This window comes from Misgurnus anguillicaudatus, chromosome 18 (assembly GCF_027580225.2).
Source record: "Misgurnus anguillicaudatus chromosome 18, ASM2758022v2, whole genome shotgun sequence".
Classification (NCBI taxonomy): Eukaryota; Metazoa; Chordata; class Actinopteri; order Cypriniformes; family Cobitidae; genus Misgurnus; species Misgurnus anguillicaudatus.
In genome coordinates, this window is record NC_073354.2 from 32,481,360 (window position 1) to 32,497,296 (window position 15,937).

Genomic DNA, 15,937 nt, shown 5'->3' on the forward strand with positions numbered 1-15,937 from the left:
TTGCCAAGTAAAAAATCTATTAAAACAAATCTGCACCTTTTAAAATAAAAAAAAATATATATATAAAAATATATAAAAAATATATATATATTGTTGATGGTTTAAGCATTCATATAGTTATGCTATATATTTTTATGTTGGAGAGTTCTTTGTGTTTTATCGTGTTTAAAGTTTAAAAAGTATAATAACTCTAAATAGTATCAGTTACTTTAAAACATTTTACTTGTCTTTTCTGTCAAGGTTCGAACTTTACTTGTAAAACAAAACACTACTGTACTGTTAAGATTTGTACAGTGAAACACAAATAAAGATTCTTTCTGCAAAAGTATTTACCTCTTATTTATTGTAGGAAAACTATTAGGATTTGATTAAACCAACATGTACATTTCAACTGCATTTGTGAGTTATATTAATACAGAGGATAGCATAAATTTTAACTATGTAAGAATATAGCAGTATACACTGACATATGGCGGACGGACACTGTTGGCTTGCCTGTTAGCCCTCAATACTTTAATTCTCATGCATTTCTGTTTCGTGGCACACCACGTGCTTTTGTTTATTAATTTCCTTTGATACTTCTGTCAATCCAGTCGACAAACTTAGATACGCGTACATACACTCCAGGTTTCATGACTTCAGCACAGCCAAGACCCCATGATGTCACACCCTGAAGAACAAAACTGTTCTGGGCGTAGCAGACGAGAGGCCCACCGCTGTCACCCTAAATGATTAGGAATAAAGTACTTTGTTATTTTGATTCTGATTTTAATAGTCAAATGTTCCTCATCTGATGACTCTACATACTAGATGCATAATACATATGCAAATAATGGATGAAATATTGTCACATATGGAGGAGCGGGGCACAACCATTAGGCTTTGGTACAAATTACAAGTTGCATATAATGCATAGACTTCAGTGCATTTGAGTTCAGTGCATGTGTCCTTACCTGACAACTGTCTGTTCCACCATCGATGTTTCCTGCACACATCTCGTGATCTTTTACACGCCCATTCAAAAATGATGGACGGTTGCAGATTTTATTTTCTATTACTGGGAAGCCTGTTTCTTTAAGGATACCCTCACCACCGGTTCCTAAACAACAACATTACCATTTTATTTGACATCATCATTTTCATGCCTTTCCAATTCTAATTGGAAGTTATTAAAGTCAGAAATTAAATGTGTTCTGCATTTGTCACACCATAGAAAAATGTGTTATTAACCAACAAACCAAAATGCCAAGAATGTTATCAAAACTTGAAAAAATCTCAAGTGGTGGGGGCGTGTCCGCTGTCAGCGCTGAAACCACGCCCACTCACAGAAAGCTGCCATTTTTCTCAACTTTCAAATACACTGCAAAAAATGACTTTCTTACATATTATTTTTGTCTTGTTTTCAGTACAAATATCTAAAAATTCTTAAATCAAGATGTTCTAAGAAAATAAGTCTAGTTTTTAGACAAAATGTATCAGATTTAGGTGAATTTGTGGATAAAACAAGCAAAAAAATCTGCCAATGGGGTAAGCAAATTTTTCTTGAATTTAGTGTTTAAGAAAAATGTTCCAGATTTTTTTGCTTACCCCATTGGCAGATTTTTTTGCTTGTTTTATGCACAAAATCACTTAAATTTGATATTTTGGTCTAAAAACTATAGACTTATTTTCTTGGGTCGTTTTGCTTATCAAGAAAAAGCATCTTAATTTAAGAATTTTTTGATATTTTTATTGAAAACAAGAAGCTATCCGTAGCCTGTGCGTAGCTTTGCGTAGCCTGACGCGCACCTCACAAAAAATTTAACTCAAACTGCATCAAAAGTCACTGTTTATTTACTTCCATCATTGCTGGTCTTCTCAAATTATACACAGTTGCTGTTTCTTCTTCGTTTGTGGGTTAACTTGCTAAGCTTCTTCTTCTTTCACGTGTGTGCTGCTACTGTGGTTGCACCCGTGGATACTGCCTACCATCGGTCACGCGTGTGTTTGCACGTCGATGCGGACGACGACACAAAAGTATAAATGAAAACCGACGCGGAACCTACGCCGTCGCTGTTATGCCGTAGGACCTACGCACAACTATAACAAGCCCTTAATCGCTGATCTCCTTGTCCGTTTCAGCTAGTTCACGTGTTCTGAATGAAAACATGTGGAAACACGTTGGTAGGCTAGTGCTTTTTGTCCCTCTCTGCTATTACAGTTTATCAATACAGCGAAACAACATGGATGCCTTCTTGGACTTACCCATTCAATGTAAGTAAAAAGGAGAAATTCTTACAAAGAAAAGTCAGATCATTGGCAGAGGTCATTTGACACCAATGAGGACATATTTATGAATAAAGACATTGATTTTGATTAATAAAACAATTAAAACCCTACTTACTGCCCCTTTAACGTGAAATTGCGCAACTGTTCTATTAAAAGACCTTCACACAGAGCCATCACATTTGTGTGTGTGGAGGACAGCTATGCATTTATACAACCATCTACTCAAACGTCCAGGTGACAGCGAATCTCTGCAATGGACCAAGATTGCCTTGTTTGTTGTTAACCCACAATATAACACCCGGCTCACGTCACGACGGAAGCCCAGTGGCCCAACCATGTGTAGAACTTCCTATATTTGGTTCGGCCTGAGGTCGAGCAGCGTTCACATCACAGATGGGTCGCACCAGAGTTCGGCGACAGCCGCTCCGAGACCACCTGTTTAAAGCGATCTCGAAGCAGCTGTTTAGTGCGCACACTGCAAAAAATGATTTTCAAGAAAAAATTCTTAGTATTTTTGTCTTGTTTTCAGTAAAAATATCTAAAAATTCTTAAATTAAGATGCTTTTTCTTGATGAGCAAAATGACCAAAGAAAATAAGACTAGTTTTTAGACAAAAAATATAAAATTTAAGTGATTTTGTGCATAAAACAAGCAAAAAAAATCTGCCAATGGGGTAAGCAAATTTTTGTTTACACCATTGGCAGATTTTTTTTTGCTTGTTTTATGCACAAAATCACTTAAATTTTATATTTTTTTGTCTAAAAACTAGACTTATTTTCCTAGGACATTTTGCTTATCAAGAAAATACATCTTAATTTAAGAATTGTTTAGGTATTTTTACTGAAAAAGTACTAAGAAAGAAAGTCATATTTTGCAGTGTAAGAGGCTTGATAGAGCTTGAAATTTAAGTTAAATTCGAGGTTTTAAAACTTTGAGTATCATTTGCGTAATTATGTAGTCTTATAGTTTGACAAATAAATACAAGTAAATACAAAAAGTTGTAAAGCAGGATAAAACCTTGTATGTGGTTCATTCACTTCATGTTTTTAGAAATTAAAAGCTTAAACAAGAATCTCTAGTTTTTTATTCTTCCTGTTACTTTTACTTCACTGTAAAATAATCAGTATAAATTACAATGTTATTGCAGCTGGGTTGCCGGTAATTCACCGTAGATTTAAATGTATGTTATTTACTGGCAAGAGTTTGTTCAAAGTTAAAAATTTTTTGAATATTAACAAGTCTTTGTCTTTACGGAATAAAACTAAGCAATAGCAGCCTCATGCAAAGCATTCTGGGAACCAGAAATCATCATCAACCTTTTTCTGTTTTTTTGCTGCAGATTTTGTTTTCCGGAATGTTTTGCTTGATGCTGTTTTTTGGTTTTGCTCTGTGAAGACGGAGACTTGTTTATGTTTAATTTTCATTTAACTTTGAACAAAATGTTGCCAGTAAATAACATAAATTTAAATCTACGGTAAGTTACCGGCAACCCAGCTGCAATTTCTATGGATTTTTTTACAGTGTTGTTTTAATAGTAAAGTACAATTTTAATGCGGTACTTTTTTACTTTTACTCAAATATGATTCTGGCCAGATACTTTTAATTGAGTAAAATTTACACTCAGCACTTTTTTAACAGTGGCATTTTTGAGTACTTTTTACACCTCTGACCAGGTGTAAACATGAATGTGTCTCTCTTGTTCACTTGCACTGTCAAAAAAAGGTACAAAAGCTGTCGCTGGGGCGATTGACAAAAATGCATCTTAATACCAGGTACTGTATACACAGCCCCCTAACTCTGTAATTCAGTAATGCATAGTTTACAGTCTTTGTGGCGTGTTCTAGCAATACATTTCTAACATTTTTCGAAACAATTGTCTAGATTGACTTAACAGGAATTTTAATATCCATGAGAGCAGAAATGGCGAACACAGCAATTACGCAAAAATGTCAAGGTAAGATTTTAAGTGTGTGCTCTTAAATACAAGTTAAGATACTCTTTTCCCTTACCCAAATGTATCATATGACTTACGAAAACTTGAATTGGTAAGTCATTCACTGTAAAAAAAATTCTGTAGAAATTACAGTATTACTGGGTATTACTGGCAACTAGCTGCCAGTAACTTATTGTAGATTTTACATGTATGTTATTTACTGGCAACATTTTGTTCAAAGTTAAATGAACATGAAACATTTTTAGATCTTGTACAGTAAGTTACTGGCAACCAGCTGCAAAATTACAGCACATTTTTTACAGTGTTTTTTTTTTTTTGGAGCTTGACATTCTGTAGTATATCTATACTTTGCTTTTCTGTTTTGTGTTTCACAGAAGACAGTAAGTCTTACGTGACTGGAAAAACATAAACGTGAAGAATAAAAGCTGAAGAATAGTAAATACATTCAATAAAAATGACTTGTTAAAGCCACTTACCCTCCGTCTCTCCCCAGCCTGTCACGTAGCATTCTGTACCACTTGGTACAACGTAGTCCTTTTCTGGTAGACAAACAGGTGATACCTTATCATTTATAGCTGCAGGCCTAAAATGAAACACATTGGAAGTTTGTCAAATAAATAATATTGTACAAATCAATTTTTGACACACTGAAAAAATCTCCGGTTGCACATTGATTTTTCTTTAAAAAATAAAATTTTGTTGGATTGACACAATTTAATTATGTACACCAGTTCAACGATTGTATCAAGTTTTCTTAAAATGAAATACATTTCAATTAATGTGCAACCGATGTCCAGAAGTTTGTTTTTCCAGTGTATGCACAGAACACATCTGGGATGCCAAATAATACTTTAAAGTAAATGGTGTGTTTTACCAACACATTAAACATTTGACCATTGACTCACCAGTTTACTTTTTTGAATATTTTAATCTGCAATGGCAACACTACTGCACTACTGTTTCAGACATCAACAATGGACAACAGTTACCTGTCTAACTTAAGAAGAGCAATGTCGGTTCCAGTCGGTCCCATAACAATCTTAGAAACATCTCGTTCCTGTTTGGAGGGTTCATTGGCTCGTTCTGTATGGACCCCAAGGAAGATCTTGTAGAAGGACGGCCTCGAAGACCTGCGTGATGGGAGGTATACATTGAATAACTTGCTCTTTTCAGACATTTACCAATCTTGTCAAATGGTAAAATAATTATAATATAAATTTTCACTTACTTTTCAAGGCAATGGGCTGCAGTCAGGACCCACTGTGCATCTATTAGAGTTCCACCACAGAAGTGAATTTTGCCGGCACTTTGACAGAAATGTAAAGTTAATATATGTTAACATTGAATCTGCTGAAAAAAACGTGTAAATAGAAGACAAAAAGGTTTTCCTTAAAAAAATATTAACATTTTTTTTAAGACTAGGCATGCTATTTTGCGGTTTACAGTATTTTATTTTCGTGTACTTTTTCAAAATTCTGATTTCCTTAAAAGTTAAAATAGTTGTAAAAAATTCGATGTTGCACCTAAATTTGTAAGTTTAATCAACTTTACAAGAGTTGTTTAATCAACAATCAATTTACAATTATTATATTGCAAGTTGATTCACATTCTCTTCACCTTTTTTTCGAACGCGGAAGTAAGTGATGTAACACATTTCCCTTTCTTGTGCGAGATGTTCGTTTCAATAGCAAGCCGGTAGAAAACAGTGTCGTGGGAGCACACACAAAACATGATTTAAACAGTTATGGTAAAAATTTTCTACACCTGCCATGTAAAACCCCATGGGATGATGAAATAAACAAGTGTCCTGATATATCATATGAAGATATATATTTAGTCATTTTGTGTTGTTCCTCGGTGGTGACAGGTCTTTGATGCGCAAATATAAAAGCACAGAGACATACTTTACAATGGAAAAGTCAGTCGAGTGTTTGTACATGGAATAGACCAAGAATTCGTTTTTTAAGCTTTTCAGGCAATGGTTTAAACTGTCCTGGTGTGAGGTTTTTAAAACATACATTTTTCATGGACTTGTTTGAGTTTTTATGGTGACACATCAAGCTTCATGTGGTCTGATAGTCAGCAGCATCTTTCTCATTCAACACATTGTAAGTTATTTGAACAAACTATAATAAACATATTAAACTATTACATTTATTTAGGATTGTTTTTGTTTAATGAAAATATTATTATCGCTTCTTATGCACTAGATGGAGACATGAGCTTATTAAATTATTTGCTTTTTTATTTAACATAACAAAAGTACTCGCAAACACATTAAGAACTATCATAACATTTTATATCAGTTTATATCGTATATATTCTGTACTGTAATTGCATTTTTGTAATAATATATAGTAGCAGAATAAATCAGCATATTTTTTACCAACAAATATTAGTTGTGTTTAAACAATTATTGTGTTTATTGTACAATACAATGGCAGTGTCTATGAAAGGTTTTATTGGATGTGGATGGTGTGGTTACAGATGTTGATTGCTTGTGCGCCACACACACATTCGGCTCTAATGCATGTATTATGGTTAAAACAAATTTGTAGAGATTTACTGCGTTTGTACCAGCTATAAGGCAACCCCTAACTGCACAAATTATGCCGGTCTTCCTGGATTTCATAATAAACATTAAAAAGCCAGTCAAAAGAGCACACTCGTGTCCCTCGCAATAGACTACCATTAGCTTTAGTGGCTCATTGGAAGTCGTACACACAGAGGAGCTCAAAGATGGCCCACATTTACGTCAATAATAAGGTGGTTAGACCACAGCAATCAATTTACAATTCATTTCAATCTTCTTGACTAGTGAGGAGTTGCTATAAATAATAAAAATTAGGTTGAATTAGGTTAAGTTATTTCAATTTTATTTATTTAAGCAATTCCTCACTTCCCCACAGAAAATTGAAATGAATTGCAATTTCAAATTGATTAAACTTAATAATTTAAGTGCAACAAGGTTTTTTACAGTGAACATATCATCCTGTAAACACAGGAAAAAAATTTGTGTACCTGGTTCGAAGACTGATCTGCCAAGGCCAGGAGTGTGGTTTGGAAACGCATCCTCCAACAATTCGCCCAAAGCAACGTTTAGGTTTAACTGCTGGTTGTCCACATTTCAGACTGTCTGATTGGGCAAGAATACAGTATGTATCTTACAGTATTTGTCTTACATAGCAAGATATTTAATATTTAAAGGAATAGTTCACCCAAAAATGTACATTTTAAACACTTTACATTGTTCAATCCTACAATGACTTTCTTTGTTCTTCGGAAGCAAATGTTAATAACGTTTTTAAAAGTGTTCTGGGTTTAGGATTGGGGTTGGATTGTAACGCCTTTGCACAAGCTTCAAGAAGATGAAAAAGTTACTATAAAGCAACAAAAGTATATAATCCAGTATTTCATGAACGTTTTGACCCGTGCCTCTTGTCTTCATGTGAGATTGTATGCAAACAATGCATTTCACTCCTATAAATGCTTTCAGCAGGCAGGCATATTTTATATCATATACTTAGTGTTTTTGTCTTGTTTTCAGTAGAAATATCTAAAATTCTTAAATTAAGATACTTTTTCTTGGTGAGCAAAATGACCTAAGAAATACATCTAGTTTATAAACAAAAAATATACAATTTAAGCGAATTTGTGCTTAAAACAAGCAAAAATATCTGCCAATGGGATGAGAAAAAAAATCTAAAAATAAGTTTTGTTTTTTCTTTAAACTTAATTTAAAAAAAATTCTCACCCCATTGGCAGATAATTTAGCTTGTTTTAAGCACAAATTCACTTAAATTTTATATTTTTTGTCTAAAAACTATAGATTTATTTTCTTAGGTCATTTTGCTCATCAAGAAAATACATCTTGATTTAAGAATTTTTAGAAATTTTTACTGAAAACAAGACAAAAATACTAAGAGAGTCATTTTTTGCAGTGTAGCTCCCGTTGCCAAACACAACAACAAAACAAGCGGAGAAATAAAAGTGAAGATGATATATGGGGTGCAGGAGAAATTAGGGTCGGGAATGTGTGAATGGATAATACAAACGCTGCACTGTAAATGTTCACTGCAAAAAAATTGCACTGCAAAAAAATTTTACTGCAAAAAAATTGCACTGCAAAAAAATTGCACTGCTTTTTCTTGAAGAGCAAAACAACCCAAGAAAATAAGTCTAGTTTTTAGACCACAAGTTTCAAATGTAAGTGATTTTGTGCATAAAACAAGCAAAAAAAAAAAAAAATCTGCCAATGGGCTGAATTTTTCTTAAATTTTTCTTGAATTTAGTGTTTAAGAAAATTTTTCAAGATTTTTTTGCTTACCCCATTGGCAGATTTTTTTTGCTTATTTTATGCACAAAATCACTTAAATGTGATATTTTTGCTTTAAAAACTAGAGCAACTATTTTGTTGGGTAATTTTGCTCATCAAAAAAAGCATCTTAATTTAAGAATTTTTAGATATTTTTACTAAAAACAAAATATAAAAATACTAGAATTTTTTCTGAAATCATTTTTTGCAGTGTTAAAAATGTTAATCATTATCCTATTTCTATATCAATATGATCATGCTGGTGGGTCCCACTTTTATGAAATATTGCAAATGGTTCACATAATGCGACAAACACATATTTTGACATGACGAGCAACGCACTTGAACACATATTTTAAATTCGTGGCCCTTGGAAGAGAAGTCACCAGCCGCCACTGTTCAGGTGCAAAGAACATTTTTAAATTTTTCATCAAATAATTTATCAGATTTCATACAAGTTAAAAGAAGTTTTTGAATGGCACTTCTGTATCCGTTTAAAGCTTGACAAGAGGCGTTAACAATCCACTCTTATTGTAATTTTTAAAAACGTTTTTAAGTTTTGGTTATGAACAACAAACAAGGCATCTGGGGTTTGAACCACAAGGGGATAGAATTGCAGTCAAACATTTTCCAGAGAAATATTAAGCACTCTTACCACAGTCTGAGATGAGACAGTAATCCCACTTCTTGTTTCGATCTGTTGTATAGCACCAAGGTCCATTCACATCATTATCTGGGTTTCTGCATTGCTAACATGGTTAACAAGTAAATCTGTGTTATTTCCTTCGTCAATTATTATTGTTGAATATTTTTTCAAAAATATATACCGAAAATTCTGCATAAACCTACATTAGACTCAAGACCCTTGTCTGGATGTGACTCGGGGGTAAAACTGGAATGCTGATGAGGTGTCATAGAGCTCCATGCTTGGCATGTTACTCCCGTTGCAGTTATAGATGTGGGACCCCGGTAATCTGCTCCACTGCCAATCTTACAATCTAAACAAGAAACAAAACACATTGTGACTCTCAACCCCATAGGTGATACTTAGTACTGTCGATGGTTGTTTGGTATGTATGTGGTTACAATCTGGTTCTGAAGAACTGGGTGGTACGACTGGAGGAACTGCGACTAAAGATGGTTTGACAGTTGACTCAAGAACAGGTGTGCTGGGTTTGCTGTTACATCGTTCAATGTTACAATACTCCCACCGAACAGAGGGGTCAGTGGTGTAGCACCATGGGGCTGAATCACCATCTGGGTTCCTGCACAGGTTCCTCCTCAGATCGCTGTAAGATGGGATAAACATGCCATCTAGAACCAGAGTTACCAATTTGAAGATCACCACATAATTTGATTCTAAATTTGACTTCTTACGCTTTGGGGAAGTCTTGAGGTGTTTTGGAATGTTTATGAGGTTCCATGGATGCCCAGAACTGGCATTTCTTTCCGCTGATGGTCTCTGACATGACACCGCGGTATGAGCTCCCATCACCTTCGTAACATTCCTCCCCTTCAGGAATGACCGGGTCTTCTGTGAATCAAATATATACAGTGTTACATATTTCACCACTGGCACATAAAGAATAACAGGGAAAGAAACCCAGCATTGATATGTGTAATGAATTTATAATGGCACCAGGCCGAGGTTGATCTCCACAAGTGGGCACATTGCAGTATTCCCAGCGGGTCTTAGGGTCTGTGGTGTAACACCAGGGACTTCTCTCATTATCAGGGTTCCTGCAGTAGTTTCCCTCGAGACCTTTGCAATAAAACCATTCTTTAATTTAAAAGTAACAAAAAAAATGTTTTCAAGTCAGTTCTTGGGAATTTCAGCCTACGTCCACTGTACACGCAATACACGCAGCTGGATTTTTGTAACCACCCGTGTTGTAAACATAGGTCGTAAAATTTGTGGAAGCGTTACAGAACTAATACTTCAGGCTGTATGCATTTCTCATTCTAACCTTGCAGGCCTAAAGTGGCTTTGGATTGGCTCTTTAGTTTGCTGTCATAAGGTTAACCACTGCCGTGCCGTGTCGTGTCTTGTTGTGTTTATTGTGCTTAAAGGGACACTCCACTTTAAAAAAATATATGCTCATTTTCCAGCTCCCTTAGAGTTAAACATCTGATTTTTACCGTTTTGGAATCCATTTAGCTGATCTCTGGGTCTGGCGGTACCACTTTTAGCATAGCTTAGCATAATCCATTAAATCTGATTAGACCATTAGCATCGCGATAAAAAAAAAAACCAAAGAGTTTCGATATTTTTCCTATTTAAAACTTGACTCTTCTGTAGTTACATCGTGTACTAAGACCGACAGAAAATTAAAAGTTGCGATTTTCTAGGCAGATATGGCTAGGAACTATACTCTCGTTCTGGTGCAATAATCAAAGACTTTGCTGCCTTAACATGGCTGCAAGAGGCGTAGTGATATTACGGACTGCCTGAAAATAGTCCCCTTGGTTACTTTCAATATCAGGAGACTTCATTGCACCTCCTGCAGCCATGTTACGACAGCAAAGTCCTTGATTATTACGCCAGAATGAGAGTATAGTTCCTAGCCATATCGGCTAGAAACTCTCAACTTTTAATTTTCTGTCGGTCTTAGTACACGATGTAACTACAGAAGAGTCAAGTTTTAAAAAGGAAAAATATAAAAACTCTTTGGTTATTTTGAGTGCAATGCTAATGGTCTAATCAGATTCTATGGATTATGCTAAACTATGCTAAAAGTGGTACCGCCAGACCCAGAGATTGGCTGAATGGATTTCAAAATGGTAGAATCAAATGTTTACCTCTAAGGGAGCTTGAAAATGAGGATATTTTCAAAAAAGTGGAGTGTCCTTTTAAGGTGTGCATGTCTTAATTCGATTTGTGTTTACTTTATTCATTATGTCAACCAAAAATCCCTGTTTACATGGTAGTTAATATCGAATCATTGCTGTCCTTATAAACATACTGATTGATGCTTACTTGCATGGGTAGTTCTCATGATTTCTGGAATGCTTGTGAGGAGTTTGAGATGCCCAGTTCTGGCAAGTTTTCCCTGATTCAGTCACAGAAACCGTGCCCCTGTATGAGCTGCCTTCTCCAGTAACACAAGTAAGCTCTGGTACAATTGTAGGTGGTTCGGTCGCTTGAATATAAAATAAAAGTGTTAGTGAACAAATACTTTGACAATCAACTCAATCCAATATCTCAGAGGCTTACTGCATCGAGGAATAGAGCAGGCTTCCCAGCGTTTGTTTGGATCGGTGGTAAAGCACCAGGGCCTGGGCTCTCCGTCAGGGTTTCTGCAATAGTTCTCCTCCAAGTACTTCTCCGGAAGACTTAAAAACACACACCACATTTAAAACGTGTACATGTACAAGAGGGGCACTACCAAATGCATGCTTTAAAAGACTGTTTTCTCACGCTGAAGGGATGTAACCATGGTTGTGTGGTGTTTGAGAGTCCCAACGTTGGCAGGTGTATCCGCTCTCAGTTTTGGCGACCTTTCCTCTGTAGTTTTCTCCACTGCAGTGTATACATTCCTCTACAAATATTTAAGAGTGTGATTTTTTTTACTTAAAATTAAAATTACGCACTGCCTGAAAATAGTCCCCTTGGTTTTCTTTTAATGGCAGGGGACTATTTTCGGGCAGTGTGTAATATCACTACGCCTGCTGCAGCCATTACATCAGCAAGTCCTTGATTATTACGCCAGAATGAGAGTAAAGTTCCTAACCACATCTGCCTAGAAAATCACAACTTTTAATTTTCTGTCTGTCTTAGTACACAATGTATCTACAGAAGAGTCAAGTTTTAAAAAGAAAAATATGGAAACTCTTTAGTTATTTTTTAGCGCGATGCTAATGGTCTAATCAGATTCAATGGATTGTGCTAAGCTATGCTAAAAGTGGTACCGCCAGACCCGGAGATCAGCTGAATGGATTCCAAAATGGTAAGAATCAAATGTTTAACTCTAGGGGAGCTTATTTTTTAAAAAGTGGAGTGTCCCTTTAAAATAAACAGCTGGATGTACCTGTGCAGTCTTGGATATCACAGTTTTCCCATCTTTTATCCAGATCTGTAGTGTAGCACCAGGGACCTCCTAGGTCTCCATCTGGGTTACGACAGAAGTTGAACTCCAGGTCAGCTTTTGGGTGTGTCTTTGGTGTAATGCTGTGAGATACATTATGGTGGATGATAATCATATATTGTGTTGGTTTTATTTTCAATCAGTTTTTACTGAATATATGGAAAAAGTTTAGGATTAGGATGCATACTTTGGCTTATGAGGGAAAAGAGACTCCCATCGCTGACATAATTTTCCTGTTTTTGTCCTGGTTTTTGTCCCTCTGTAGTCTGTGCCAATTCCACTGACACATTCCACTAAGTAAACTGTGTAAAGAAATACACGGCAGATGCACACATCAGTCCAAAAAAAAACAAATAATTGTAAAGCAGCATACACTTTCAAACAAAATAGCAGAACATGTATTATAAATTACACTGCAAAAAATGATTTTCAAGAAAACACTTCTTAGTATTTTTGTCTTGTTTGTAGTAAAACTTTCAAAAAATTCTTAAATTAAGATGCTTTTTCTTGATGAGCAAAAACGACCCAAGAAAATAAGTCTAGTTTTTAGACAAAAATATCAAATTTAAGTGATTTTGTGCATAAAACAAACAAAAAAATCTGCCAATGGGGTAAGCACATTTTTCTTGATTTTTTCTTGAATTTAGTGTTTAAGAAAAATGTTCAAGATTTTTTGCTTACCCCATTGACCGATTTTTTTGCTTGTTTTATGCACAAAATCACTTAAATTTGATATATTTTGGACTAAAAACTAGACACATTTTCTTGGGTCGTTTTGCTCATCAAGAAAAAGCATCTTAATTTAATAGTTTTTAGATATTTTTACTGAAAACAAGAGAAAAACACTAAGAATCATTTTTCTTGAAAATAATTTTTTGCAGTGTAAATTATTTAATTCAGCGGTTTTAGCATAGGACAGTAGATAGTAGACTCATTTTTAATTAAAAAAAATTTAAAACAAGCAAAATAATCTGCCAGTGGGGTATGCAAAATTTTCTTGAATTTTTCTTGAATTTAGTGTTTAAGAAAAATTTTCAAGATTTTTTTGCTTAACCCATTGGCAGATTTTTGTTTGCTTGTTTTATACACAAAATCACTTAAATTTGATATTTTTGGTCTAAGAACTAGACTTATTTTCTTGGGTCATTTTGCTACTCAAGAAAAAGCATTTTAATTTAAGAATATTTAGATATTTTTACTGAAAACAAGACAAAAATACTAAGAATAATTTTTCTTGAAAATCACTTTTTGCAGTGCGCCATTGAAGAGTTAACTCGTCAATTAAGAGAAATCGCTTCCCTGCCAATGACAAGTTTTTACGGCAATCCATATTTCCGCTATACTCCCTGGACACTGAAAAAAATTATTCATTGAATTTAATCAATTTTTTTAAGGTCAGTGGTTGCAATCAATTTATTTAAGCTACATTTAAACAAAAGCTTTATATTTTATTTTACTTTACTAATCTTTTTTGTTTAAATGTAGCTTAAATAAATTGATTGCAACCGCTTACCTTAAAAAAATTTATTAAATTCAATTAATCATTTTTTTTCAAAAAAATGCTGGTGCTGGCTGGCAACTTTTTTTTAAAACCACTGGCTGAAAAACTGGTCATATTTTGTCTATAAAACAAAGTTACCGATAAAAAAAAAAAATGCTTTAATGATGTTGAGCTGGCATGCAAAATCCTCTTAGCACAAAAAAACCGAGGGGACACATGACTCCACAATTTAAATGTTTATGATGCCTCTGAGAGAGCGGCACATAAAATAAAATAAAAATACTTTTTAATCTTACACAGTACTTGCAACAGAAACCCTTGTTGGACGATAGATTTTTAGATAATCCTCTTTACTTTGTTTACTGACATGGGCCAAACTACACTTTGATAAATCTGGGAAGATTACATATTAACTTAGGGATGTTAACCTAGCATGTCCATGACTATAATTGTAATGACTATAATGTACTTTAAGTTAATTTCGACAAAAGTAGTGTATATGGAAACTTGGAATACTAAACAGTCCTAAATTGAAATTAGGCTATGAAGTCTTACCTTTTTTCTCATATAGTGCAGTGGTCATTCTTCGCAGTATTGGATCAGTCTTAGAATTTGCAGGTAATGTTATACAGTCCTGATCCTTTTCAATATAGTAAAAAGACCTGCAATACAAATGCAGTATACAGTGTGTGCAATATCAGATTAATCTCAAATCAATCCAGAGTAGTTCACCTAGAAAAGAGCCAAAATTAACAATGGTGTCAACTGCACCTGCATGTAAAGGAAGTCTCTTTGTCACACTTGATGGCACATTCTTCCACTGTTTTTACAGTGTACCGTGATTTGGTCACTTTTACTATCCAAGCCCCGTCAGTTTTAATGTATGAATCCAGAACATCTATAGGATGTAAAATTATGGCAAATCATGTTTTTGTCATGATTTTAACATACAGTAAATGTTATTTCTTCCAACATACTTCTTTCATAAAATATCTTGTCAGCCTGAAACTATTCACCTGGCATCATTTTTAAATTATGTGTTAAGGTGACACAGTACAGAAAACAACAATAATTTATATTGTATACTCTTAAAACAAACAGTGCCAAAGTGGTTCACTGGCTTGTAATCATAGGGGAGCCATTTTAAGTGCCACCTGTGTAGAACCATACGTTTAGATATAGTGGTGCTATATCACCCCATATGGTTCTTCATTGGTGCTACATAGCACTAAAAATGGTTCCCCTATGATTACGAGTTTTTAGTACTATTTAGCAAAAATGTTTTTGATTCTGCGATTTAGGTTCACTAAAATGAACAAGGCAGAACTGTCCTAAATAAGAACCCATTTACTATAACTTAAAGAAACATTTCTCAAATACAAACACAGTATTGAGTATAATAAGATATATATGAAGAACAAATACAATTTTCAAGCCATTTTGTTACCTGTGCTTTCGGTGTGGCCCCTTAGGACACCTGCAGGTAACAGGATTCATCACATTGGACATCCAGATGAAATTATTGTTATTGATCATAAGTTTGTTTAGATTACAATCATTTAAAAGGTAAAAGAAATGGACCAATAATTAAATGATGTTGAGGAATGACAGTTCATTGACTTACCCGAGAAAAGGAAAAGACAAAATAAAAGACCTGCTTTTTGAAACTCCATGTTGGAGCTTTCACAAGCAAACTGAGCACAGAGATTCTGAATCTTTTAAACAGGACAACAAACATCACAGTGTAGTCAGTCATCTATCAATCATTATCCTAACAAGGACTTGGATCAGGTCATATTAGGTTTGCCGATCAA

General features: G+C 34.6%; 1 protein-coding gene across 1 annotated transcript; it reads right to left on the reverse strand.

The window, feature by feature from the left end:
- Positions 1-326: 326 nt before the first annotated feature.
- On the reverse strand, positions 327-15,876 carry plg (plasminogen). Its single transcript, XM_073856338.1, has 20 exons — positions 15,748-15,876; positions 15,571-15,600; positions 14,895-15,021; positions 14,679-14,785; positions 12,810-12,924; positions 12,566-12,705; positions 11,956-12,076; positions 11,752-11,870; positions 11,515-11,677; positions 10,177-10,301; positions 9,915-10,071; positions 9,624-9,826; positions 9,387-9,562; positions 9,193-9,286; positions 7,244-7,358; positions 5,451-5,528; positions 5,212-5,352; positions 4,699-4,805; positions 954-1,099; positions 327-724 (listed from the first exon to the last, which is right to left on the reverse strand). The coding sequence occupies exons 1-20, from the start codon at positions 15,794-15,796 to the stop codon at positions 563-565; spliced, it is 2,475 nt and encodes an 824-aa protein (XP_073712439.1). The 5' UTR covers positions 15,797-15,876; the 3' UTR covers positions 327-562.
- Between the last annotated feature and the right edge of the window lie 61 nt (positions 15,877-15,937).